At 49.8% G+C, this 12,534-nt stretch overlaps 1 protein-coding gene across 1 annotated transcript in view; it reads left to right on the forward strand.

Annotated features, from left to right (window-relative positions):
* Positions 1–8,372, forward strand: part of S1pr3 (sphingosine-1-phosphate receptor 3) — a 13,895-nt gene extending 5,523 nt beyond the window's left edge. The window contains exon 2 of the mRNA XM_021215227.1: positions 4,853–8,372. Within this exon, the coding sequence (XP_021070886.1) occupies positions 4,996–6,132 (1,137 nt within the window). The 5' untranslated portion in view covers positions 4,853–4,995 and the 3' untranslated portion in view covers positions 6,133–8,372. The remainder of the gene's footprint in view (positions 1–4,852) is intronic.
* The last annotated feature ends 4,162 nt before the right edge of the window (positions 8,373–12,534 follow it).

Genomic DNA, 12,534 nt, shown 5'->3' on the forward strand with positions numbered 1-12,534 from the left:
TCTAGATGTCTCCAAAACCAATCTGGTGCTTAACCCAGGACTTAGCTCGAAGGATGTGACAAGCTTTTTCATAGTGATAAACCAGGAAAAAAAAAAAATAAAAAAAAAAAAAAAAAAAAAAAGGTGTTTAGGTCCCAGAGAGCCAGACAGCTTCAAGGTGCAAATGCAGAGAACCAGAATGGTATCTAACAAAAGCTGCTCTATAAAATCTCCGCTGCTGGAGAGAGGGGTTTTAATTAAGGGGAACCATGGTCCAGGCTTTAGCAGCACAGTAGGCTAGCCTCTGCGAGTCCTGGCACATCCGCTATCGTTTTCATCGTGGTTATTTAATTGCTGGTGTCCGTTTCTCTCTTCACCTGTTTTTCTTTCACTCTGCTCACTCTTCTTCTATGCAGAAAGAAAACTAAAAAAAGGTCCGCTCCTGCAGAGAACCCTCCCTGCCTTTCCTCACCTTCTGTTCTCCCTGGAGCAGTGGTCCCCAACCTTCCTAACACCTCGGCCATTTAATTTAACACAGTTCCCCGTGTTGTGGTGATCCCCCCCACACACATACACACACACTGTAAAGTCATTTTCCTTGATATTTCATAACTGTCATTTCGCTGCTGTTAGGGATCATAATATACATGTCTTCTGAGACAGGAGTTTGCCGAAGGGTCACAATCCATAGCTTGAGATCAGATCTGCCTGATGGGAAGGAACTCTCTTTCCTTCTGCTCATGCTGGAGGCAAAAGCTCAAAATTTCCAGGGAGGGGTGGGGTGTGTCAAGTGCCGTGGGAGGCTGGGCAAGTGAGACACTGGAAACAATCTGCGTTGGTACGTGCACGGGACGAGGGCTGGGGAGATGGCTCAGTGGGGAAAGTGCTCACCTCTCGAGCAGGAGGTCCTGGGTTCAATTCTCAGAGCTCCTGTGAAAAAGCAGGGTGTGGTGGTGCATGTTTGTAGCCCCAACTCTGGGGAAGCAGAGACAGGAGCAGCCCTGGGGCGCGCTGGCCAGCCAGACAAGTCTACTGGGCAAGTTCCAGGCCAGTGAGAGACCCTGCCTCAAAACACATGAACGGCAAGCACAGCCATAGCAAACCCAAGGTAGACAGCATCCGAGGAGCAGCCGCCGAGACTGCCTCGTGGCTTCCGCACGGGCACATGTGCACACGTGTGCACACATGAACCCACAAAGGCTAACCTAAGCGTACTCAGCTTCCCTAGAAGAAGAAACCTGGAGGGAAACCTCCACTCTCAGCGGCGTTGTGAGCTATCTCGTCTATCTGGTCTCAGGACCGAAACCCATGATGGTCGAGCAGACAGCCACCCGGTTAATTGAAATGGGTGGGCAGGACCATCCCATAGGGATGAATAAAAAAAAAAAAAAACCCCGAGAGCGCGGGGCTGGTGAGATGGCTCAGTGGTTAAGAGCACTGGCTGCTCTTCCAGAGGTCCTGAGTTCAATTCCCACCAACCACATGGCTAACAACCATCGATAGGGGGATCTGGTGCTCTCTTCAGACAGGCAGATATATATGCAGCAGAGCACTCATACACTAAATAAGTAAAATTAAAAAACAACAACAACAAAAACAACGAAGCCAGTTGGCCACCATCAATCTCTCTGCTTCCCGACTGTGGACGTGGTGTGACCAGCCGACTCCAGCTTCTGCTGTCCTGTCTTCCCCACTGTGGTAGACTGCACCCTTGAACCAGGAGCCAGATAAACCCCTCTTTTCCTACGTTGCTTTTGTTGGGTATGTTGTTGCATCTCTGAAAACTGTGGCTGCTTACGATTCCTAGTCTTCTAACGAGAGCTTTCGCGATACTTTTCTTAAAGTGATGGCGACCCTGACGAAAGATCATGGGGGCTGGCCTGACCCTAGTCAGTGCCACGGGATGAGCAGAATGTGGATTGGGGTTTGACAGACTGATGAGATTTAAACTAAAATCAGGAGGCATGGGCTGCGAGTGTATATAGCTCAGTTAGCAAAGTGTTCTCTTAGCAGCGGAGAGGCTTTGAGTTCAATCCTCCCCGCCTTGCATGAAACAGCATGGTGGTTTGAGCTTATAATCTCAGCACTTAGGAAACAGAGGCAGAAGGGTCAGAAGTTCAAGATCATCCTAGCAACTTCCAGGTCAGGTTAGGTGACATGATACCTGATGATGATGATGATGATGATGATGATGATGATGATGATGATGATGATGATGATAGAAGAGGAGGAGGAGGAGGAGGAGGAGGAGGAGGAGGAGGAAGAGAAAGAGACTTGTAGAATTGTTCTGCCTGCCTCAGGAAGAACTTTTAGAAGCCCAGTGGGGAGATTGGTTGGGTATGAGAGGGGGTTCAATGGATGCCAGGGGTCCTGAGCATGTGAGCCCCTTCTGTATCACTGGCATCTCCCTGAAGTTAAAAGAAGGCAGAGTAAAGGTCCCCCCCAGCCAGTGGCACTCAGACTGACCTTGACTCAAGCCCTGCATCATCCCAGGCAGCTCAGATAGCTGGACTAGGTAGGCCAAGGGCAGCTCCAGGTAGACTGCAGACATCAACTCAGACAGCTCCCGGGAATTCTAGAATAGCAGATGCCTACGAGGGCCAGGAATCTAGAACATTCCTCTACCAAGAAGCCACAGGCCTCCTCTTTCCAATGTCACCAATGCTAAGCCCCCCCCCAGTGATGGAAAAAGAAGAGGCTTACACCAAACCCAGTGCTCCCAGAGGGTCTCAGGGGTGCAGAGTCTCCCCAGAGTCGCTTTCTCTTCTCAGCCCTACAGGACCATCTATAGAGGAACCCCTGGTATCCTTCAGGGATTGAAGTCCCCATTGAAAGAAGCTCCTGCTGGTGGGTGAGCCCCGCAGTGTTAGTCCATGTGTCTAGGAACCAAATTGAGTCCTGGAGCTTAAACACTGTGAGAAAATCCTCAGCGGGAACTCAAAGTCGGCTATTTTCAGCTCACCTCACTTGGACTCCATCAGATATTTAAGAATCCAGTAACTTTAATTTAAACTAAGTGAGCATAGAGAGGGGGTGTCGGAAGGAACAGAAAGAGGCGAGGCCCAGTGGGACAGAGGACTCAGTTCTGAAGTTCTGCAGTTGCCTTGGGTTCGCCCCAATGAAGAACGCAAAGACAGGGGCTCTGAACTTGCAAATGCTTGAGGAGTCGAGAATGTGAATGGCTATGCTGTGGTCATCACCGACCGTATGCACCTGTCACTACGCCACACCCAAAAAGATGTACAAGTAGGTGTGTCAACGACAGTAAAAATAAATGGTAAGCCCGTGCCCATCAAGCCTTCACAACCGCTCAGTAGAGCACCAGAGTCACAGAGGTGGACGGAGATGAGATGTAAGCCAGGTTAGCACATCCACGGGCCAGTGGGCAGGCCTGGCGACACGGCTCAGTTGGTGAAGTGCTTGCCATACAAGCATGAGTGAAAACTTGAGTTCAGGACCCCCCAGCACCCAGGTAGAAAGCTAGGTTTGGTGTATGTAATCCTAGCATTGTGGGCAGGAAGACAGGAGGGTTCCCTGGAGCTCAGCGGCCAGCCAATGTGGCTGCATGGATGTGCTTCAGGTTCAGTCACACACATGGGAACGCATGTGCATGCATTTGCATCACAGACGCACGTGCTTATTCTCTTTCTTACATGCACACACACATGCATGCACACATATACTCAGACACATGCATGCACACATACACACAGACACATGCATGCACACATACACACAGACACATGCATGCACACATACACACATGCATGCACACATACATAGGCACATACATGCACACATACAGACACATGCATGCACATATGCATGCACACATACACACAGACACATGCACATATGCATGCACACATACACACAGACACATGCATGTATACACAGACACATGCATGCATACACAGACGCATGTATGCACACATACACACATATACACACAGACACATGCATATACACATAAATAAACACATGCATGCACACATACACAGACATATGCATGCACACACACAGACACTTAATTTTTCAGGGTCTGATGTTTGCACTCAAGGCCTTCACAGCCAAGTATGGCCTTCTAGTCCCAGGCATTGTAAATATGCTAATTTATACTCCTGGCCCAGACTTCTTCCTTTCAAGCCACACTCAAAGTTCATGTCACTGCCCTTCCCTTCCCTTTCTTCCTTTAACCTCAGTGGCTGCTGCTTCCAGGACAGTTCGCCTTCCTTCCTCCCTGGGCTCTGCTCAGTGCAGTGGCCGCAGGGTTCTTGCCCAGGCTCAGGCTGCTCTTCCTGCCCTCCCTCTGTGGTCAGGCTGTAGGGCTGTCTGCCAGGTGGGCCAAAGGTCCATCCAGACCCCAAGGGAATCAGCCCAAGGAAATATGGGTGCTTCTCACAGTGCTGCTCCAAACCCCATCAAGGAGGACCCACTTCAGACACCACTTTTCCTACTGTGTTCTGGTTTTCTTCACCCCTTCTTTCTTCCCTTTCGTCCTCCTCTTCTTCCCCTCCTTCCTTCTAACCCTCCCTCCCTCACTTTTCCTCATCCTGAGAAAACTCTGATTCCCTCCACAGCTGGGAATACTGGCTTACCAGCTCCCACGTGGTGGGTGAGAAGTAACGCACTATTTCCTGATACCTGGCGCTTTCCAAGCAGAAGCTTCTTGCTAGGTTCTGCCGCGATTACTGGATTCACAGGTTCGCATTCTGAGATTTCTTCTCTGGCAGCTCTGGGCCCCTAACAGCTTTTCCTGTTTCTAGAGACTTGGCCTATGTTCCAAGCACCCCCTGCACATCAGCCCTCCACATGCGTTAGCTGAATGGTGATCACTTGCTCTAAAGTTCATTCTCCTTGCATCTCCTTACAGAGCCGATTTTCCACACTCTTCCTGCAGTCAGGCCTGCACGCCTTCCGGAATCCACCACCACTATCCCTATTGTTCCCTGAAATGAACGTTCCTGGCGCGCCCTCTCGTGGACTGTCGAAGTAACCATCTGTCTGTAGGAAGACATGGCAACCACGCATGCGCAGGGCCACCAGCCAGTCTTGGGGAACGACACTCTCCGGGAACATTACGATTACGTGGGAAAACTGGCAGGCAGGCTGCGGGACCCCCCTGAGGGTGGCACCCTCATCACCACCATCCTCTTCTTGGTCACCTGTAGCTTCATCGTCTTGGAGAACCTGATGGTTTTGATTGCCATCTGGAAAAACAATAAATTTCACAACCGCATGTACTTTTTCATCGGCAACTTGGCTCTCTGCGACCTGCTGGCCGGCATAGCCTACAAAGTCAATATTCTGATGTCCGGCAGGAAGACGTTCAGTCTGTCTCCAACAGTGTGGTTCCTCAGGGAGGGCAGTATGTTCGTAGCCCTGGGCGCTTCCACCTGCAGCTTATTGGCCATTGCCATTGAGCGACACCTGACCATGATCAAGATGAGGCCGTATGACGCCAACAAGAAGCACCGCGTGTTCCTTCTGATTGGGATGTGCTGGCTAATTGCCTTCTCGCTGGGTGCCCTGCCAATCCTGGGCTGGAACTGCCTGGAGAACTTTCCCGACTGCTCTACTATCTTGCCCCTCTACTCCAAGAAATACATCGCCTTCCTCATCAGTATTTTCACTGCCATTCTGGTGACCATCGTCATCTTGTATGCGCGCATCTACTGCCTGGTCAAGTCCAGCAGCCGCAGGGTGGCCAACCACAACTCCGAGAGATCCATGGCCCTTCTGCGGACCGTAGTGATAGTGGTGAGCGTGTTCATCGCCTGTTGGTCTCCCCTCTTTATCCTCTTCCTCATCGACGTGGCCTGCAGGGCGAAGGAGTGCTCCATCCTCTTCAAGAGCCAGTGGTTCATCATGCTGGCTGTCCTCAACTCGGCCATGAACCCTGTCATCTACACGCTGGCCAGCAAAGAGATGCGGCGCGCCTTCTTCCGGTTGGTGTGCGGCTGTCTGGTCAAGGGCAAGGGGACCCAGGCCTCACCCATGCAGCCCGCCCTTGACCCAAGCAGAAGTAAATCAAGCTCCAGTAACAACAGCAGCCACTCTCCGAAGGTCAAGGAAGACCAGCCCCGGGTGGCTACTTCTTCCTGCATCATTGACAAAAACAGGTCGCTTCAGAATGGGGTACTCTGCAAGTGACGGTCTCCACAGGGCAAGCTCTGCAGCCACACCTATTTATTGCATGCATCACTTCCACGTGGGGCCTTAAGAGATCTTAACTCTGGAGGTCTGCTTGCTGTGGCCAGACTGTGTGGCATCTCCTGAGGAGGAGACCCAAGGAGTCACCAACACATTTCAGCCTGGACATGGATGTGCCTTATCTGTTAAGGGCTCCATCCTTCTGAATGTACCAAGCTGATGATATGGTCGGCTGCCTTCGGATGCCGCTTCCCCTGGTCCAGGGAGGGCAGGTGGTGATGTGCTATGCACATGCACGTTGGGATGATGTCTTCCTACTTTCACACTACATTTACTTTTCATAGAATGGGTGCTCGTGTGTGTGTGTGTGTGTGTGTGTGTGTGTGTGTGTGTGTGTTCATTGCTGTGTTGTACAGGATGTGTACGACTGACTTTTTCCAGGTGGAGCCCATTACAAAGTGTCAGTCCTCCACACATCATTGGTCCAAACCTGCCCACACTGCTGTCCCAGGTTCAGCATGTGATAAGGTGATGTCCCCTTCCCAGTGCCCTTGCACCGGTAACTGTGCAAGGTTACTAAAAGTAACCTTGAATAGCTGTGAAAAGTTACTAAAGTATTCTGCATTCTCAAAAGCCTCAAGAGCAGCCCGGGTGTGGGGGTCTTACCCTTACATTCCCGCGCCCCTCCCTCTTGGGTCCCTTGTGTAAGCTTAAGTAAACCTGTAAGCCAAATTATGTGATCATTGAGGCATTTCTGAAAACCACAGAAAAGCCAGCCGGGATCTCTCAGAATGCTGGCACCACTAAAGGAAGAACTCCCAAGGAGAAGCAGGGTGCTCTCCACTGTGGGTCATCTTTCCAGGCGACTGCAGTCTGTCTGCTGCATGTAGAGTTTCCAGCAGTGACATTCACAAGCCAGCCCTTCATCTGTATGGTTCCAAGTTCAAGTTTATAGAGAGAAGCTTGAGGCTGGTGGTCCCCTTTGCTGTCACCCTTTGCTGGCAAGGAGCTGGAGCTGTCAGCAAAGCTTCTCAACTCCCTCAATTATGGACCCTGACCAGGACTATTCAGTGAGAGGAATCCACCATGCTGGGAGGCGTGATTTGGTTATTTGTGCACTCTTTAGAGAGAACCATTCTAATTCCCATATGATGGACGCTCCAGCCACTCTTCCCCGCTTGGACCTGCGTTCATTTGTCCATCCTGCAAAGAAAATTCGCAGAGGACACTTGTGAACATCCCCTCCTTAAGGACTCCGTTCACGGGGCACACAGATGAAAGGTGGGTACGTTGGAGAGAGTGGCCAGCATCCATGCTCCCAGAACAGCCTTTGGAAGGACTCTCACTTGGGAAAACCTCCTGTCAGGGCTCCCCATAAGTTGATTAGCCTCAGAGACCGTTGCCTTACGAACCCTGGAAGAGCAGCCTTTACACACCCACAGGCCTTTTTTAAAGCTGATTTTTTTTTCTCTCTTTGTGATTACCTGAAGGCATTTGCTCTTGCTTAGGGACATTTTTTCAGGGTCTTTGGTAACCCCGGTCTGACTAACTAAAGACTTTCCCTCCTGTCACTCCTGGTGGATAAAGGTCACTGCCAAGAAATTCTGCTCGATCATTGGCCTGGCCCTTCTCTATGTCACCGAGAATGTCACCATGTTGACAAAACCCATGGCATTTCTGGAAAAGGAAAGCATACAAGTGCTGGGTTAAGGGAAAAACAATAGCAGAGCAGAGTGTAGGGAAGTTGGGTGGAAAGAGAATGGGGCTTGTGGGTATGCTCTTTCATGATTGCAATGCTTTGAGGCCATGGGTCGGGGTCACTGATATTAATCACACATTGTACAGGATTCTGGCTTCTCCATTTTCTCCTGTGTCTGCTTTCATGCAACAGCCCTTGTGGAGGGCCAGGCCCACCATCCCCAGCTAGGAGGTGACATTTATAGCATGACAGACTGCCAAGCAACTGAAAATAAAAATACACTAAAACCCAATTGCGCTCACTTGATGTGTGCCCAGTGGATCTGTCAGCAGTGATGCCAGTGTGCACACCTTTCCCTAACTAAGCCTCCGAGGCAGCACTGAGACAATCGGGTGCATCCAACCTCCACTCCGAAGGTGGAAGGTCAGGAGCAAGTGACACCAGAGACCCTGGGGCTCACCCAAGGTAGTGAGCGACCTTTACTACTTGCAGTTTATGTTTGTTAATAATAAATAAAACCAAAAGCCTTTATATAAACCCATCCTGGGGGTCTGTGCGGTATGTTCTATTGTTTTGTAATACACTCAGGGAATGTAGCAGGGTGGACTTGCTTCTCTCCCCTAGTACCTGGTCTCACAGCATGACAGGAATAAACAACATTTAGATGCCCAATCACTAAGTCCCTTTTATTCCCCAGGACTATCTTGTAAATGATGATAGGTTGACGCTTTAGCATACTGGATGCTACTGATACAGGTCTGGGTAGATGTTGTTTTACTGGTGGTGGTGGTGGTGGTGTTGTCTGTGTGTATGTGTGTGCCCGCCCATGTACACTATTGTGTATACAGGAGAGGCCAGAGATAGATGTTGGATCTCTCTCTATGCTCTCCATCTTGTTTTATGAGACACCGTTTCTCACTGAACCTGAAGCTGTCAGCTTTGGCTAGACTGACTGACCAACAGCCGCCACCCCCCCCCCCGACCTGTGTTCCTCCTGCCATGGTTACAGGTACAAACCGCCCCGTGTGGCATTTACGTAGGCACAGGGCATCCTAGGGGAGCCATTTCCCAGCAGATCCTATGATTTGAAGAATGGTAATAGCCCCTCTGTAGGGAAGAAATTATAAAAAAAGAATATGTCATCCAAGCAGAAGACTAGTTTTCTCTTGCCAGTGTCTGCAGATGAGCAGGTAGGCGAGCAGCCAGCAGAACTGGCTCCCTGTTTTACAGTCGGGAAGTCGGGAAGTCTTAACCACTCACCTGAATCCCACACACATCCCATATTTGTGTGTGATGCTTTGTTGACAACAGTTGTTATAACTTGTAGTGAAAAGCCACCCCACCCCACCCTGTTCTACCTTCCCACCGTCTATCACCTCTGACCTGCCCAAGACAGTCTATGCTCCAGACCACAAAACTGGCATGTTTCCGACAAGTTACGCCACCCCACCCCCCAGGGAAAAACAGAACACCAAATTTCTAGAGAAAGGTTTCAATCTGCCCTCCTGTCTCCTGCGAAGCGTTCTAGGATCCAGGGCTGGCGAGTGTCTCAGAAGGCAATGTTGCTTTGCCTCGGTGAAACTTGATGTCCTGAGTTCGATCCCCACGGCCCACATGGTAGAGGGAGAGAACCCCTACAAGTTGTCCTCTGACTTCTACGCATGCATGACGGCACCCTGCCACCGCACACAGACGTGAGCTCTGTCACGCAAACAAGAGACACTTTTCACAGTAGCCTTTATTGCCAACAGACTTACACTTACAGTCACTGAAACGGTTAACTATGTAAAAATGGTTACTCCCCTCAATCTTTGAGCCGTGGTTATTCTGTGTGCTGGGAAAGAGCCGGTCACAGAACGATAACAAGGTGCGTTTTATAGAAAATGTCTAATGACACTGCCGGTTCCATGCTTTCGAGACTATATGGACAAATGCAAAAAACAAAACAAAACAAAACAAAACAACAACAAAAACCCTCCTCACCCAGGTGGTCTTAGTGTCTAAGTCAGAGGGCAGAGGGGCAGCTCTGGGATTGGAAGTGTATGGGTGGCCGTCCCAATGATAAAGGCACATGTTCCAGTACCTAATAATAACAAGAAGAGCAGCATTGTCTAGGGTTAGCCTGCCACCAGCCATACATATCTTGGCCATGGAGATAGGATGTTCTATGTTGCCTCCTCGTGGTTATCCCAGAAGCTTGGCTGTGTTGTGCCAGGACCGTGGTGGAGGGCATGAGACTGGAAGCAACACCATTTCTCTAAAGAGTCCCTGGAGGTGAGAGAGTCCAAGCTGGCTGACCACCTTCACCTGTTAAATCTTGGAAACTCCAAAGCTGTCGTCAAATCGCCTAAGTTTTAATCGCCTAAGTTTTATCATAGAAAAAAATATTAGAAAACTTAAAAGTTCGCTTTGTATTTCTGTTCCTCACAGGTGACTTAGGGAGCCAATTCCAGGCCAGTATCAAAGTGGGAAGGGGTGGTTAGCCACACTCCCAGACAGACTGCTGCTACAGTAATTGTTGGTGTTTCACAAAAGTTAACAGAAACAAAAAGAAATCTCAAATATGCATAAATCAATATGTATAACTGGCCACCCGAATGCTTTTGGAAAACTGTTCAATACCTCGTTACACATTACATTTACACCGCGCTGTCCCCGAATCCTGGGGCTTTTGAACATCAAATGTCTCATTCTGAACACAAAGAAATTCACATAAATTTCACAATACTCAGAAACAAGTTATATCCAAAAGTCAGTTGAACAGAGAACATTCAATTGGTAACTCACACATGGAGTTGTTAAACAAAGAAGAGGAAAAGAAACTAGTTGTCCCCAGCCTGGTTAGCCTACTCGTCTCTGCCTTGTGAACTGTTGCTTGACTCCGCTGTGAGTGACTTTGGTTGTGGTAAAGGGATTCCCTCCAGTGTGAACCTGTGTGTCCTCAGGAGCTTGGGTTTCAGATTCACCCCATAGGCTCGGTCCTCTATGTACAGTGGGTACATAAAGCTGTTCATTTCCTGTGGTTTCTCTTTCACTCATAGGTGTGTTGGGGGGGGTGGTCTCAGGGACTCACTTACCCCCAGGGCATCTGAGAGGGCATCAACAGCTTTTCAACCTGTCTTCCAGCATCCTGCTGACACCAGCAGATTCCATGAGGGACATCCAAAAGGGCTCCACAGCGCCACCTACTGTGCAAAAGCCTTCAGAGCCCCCAGCTCAGTCCTGAGCCAGATCCTTGGTCCATACTGAATGTGGGCACGGCAGCACTGAAAGCCTCCCTGGATTCCCGCTCCAACAAGCTCACACTTCTTCATGTGTGTGTGTGTTGGGGGAGGGGTTCCAGTTAGATTATAAACAGGAACAGATCCACCTTATGTTTCCTTCTCTGTCCCACAAGTCCCCGCAGGGCCTGCTACATAGGATCTAATAATGTATACATGTGGCCAGGAGGGCTGGCCAGCCAAGTCCGGTTGTGGTAAGTCAGGCTGGGTCAAGAAAGGATGTGGGTCTGTGGGTGCTTCATCTGTGTGCCCCTTTTCCTTTTCTCCAACACCTGCCTCTTCCTTGTCGTCTGCTGGTTGCTCCCCACCCTTCTGTTTAGTTCTGTTGAGACATGGCCTCATGTAGCCCAGGTTGGCCCTGAGCTAGCCGTTACCACCCAAGTTCCGGGATTTCAGAAATGCACCACACTCCTGGTTTGCTTTCCCTCTGTCATGGCCCACAGTGAGAGCCCTCCTTTCCTTTTTGTACCATGGTCTCACAGTCCATGACACCCAGAACTCTGCTCTGCGGGTCTGCAAATGAGAGCCCATCAACCGCCAAGCTTTTGGTGCCATTTCTCATATACAGGTCATCCAGTTCAGGAAACCCCAGAGGCTCAGTACAGAGGGACCCAGCACAGAGCTGATCTGTGTCTGGACATACACATGCTGCGGTGCGCATTCCATCTGAACTAAAGAAAGCCCGCGTACGTGTATACTACACACATGCAGTTCACACTCAGAAAGCCCTAGTATAAAGTTGCAACTTCTTTTTTTTTTCTAGCTGATATAAAATGTGCCAGTTTTAAAACTGTGCATTTTTTGCTTGCAAACTTATAAATATGTATAAACCCCATTATAAATAAATCCTGTCTGGCAGATGGCATTTTATCTGCCAGCCACAGTTGCAGGGAGTTATAAGTACTTATTAATTCCCCATTTTCAAATTCACGGCATGGGCCTGGGAAATATGATGGGAAGTGGTGTGAAATTTTCTTCATAATTGGTGGGGGTGGTGGGAGGGATGGAGTCCACCAGTAAGTGTCAATGAAAGGGTGGAGGCTCACCGGTCAACATCAAAGCCAAGACCCTTGGCATTAGCATGTCCTCACACTGAAAAGGCAAGTGCTTTACCCTCACACTAGGCCTGCTGAGTCAGGAGCCCCAGGGCCAGAGCCCTGAAATTCATCAGGCAGCCTGGTTCTTCCATGTCTGCCTGAGACTGATTGTTATAAATACCAGCCTCTGCCCCGGGATGTCCCAGTTCACAGAGTGTGCACAGGTATGCACAGGGCTGGGCAGAAATCTCTGGAGATAGCCTTCCATCCATGCCGACTGTGGTGGAGCTCCTCCATGCCCCATCCACTGGCTAACCCAGGTGTGTTCAGTTCTGCTCCTGGGGCTTAATAGCAAACAGATGCCCACAGTGTACCCTGGGTGGAA

This window comes from Mus pahari, chromosome 16, assembly GCF_900095145.1.
Source record: "Mus pahari chromosome 16, PAHARI_EIJ_v1.1, whole genome shotgun sequence".
In the NCBI taxonomy this organism is placed as follows: Eukaryota; Metazoa; Chordata; class Mammalia; order Rodentia; family Muridae; genus Mus; species Mus pahari.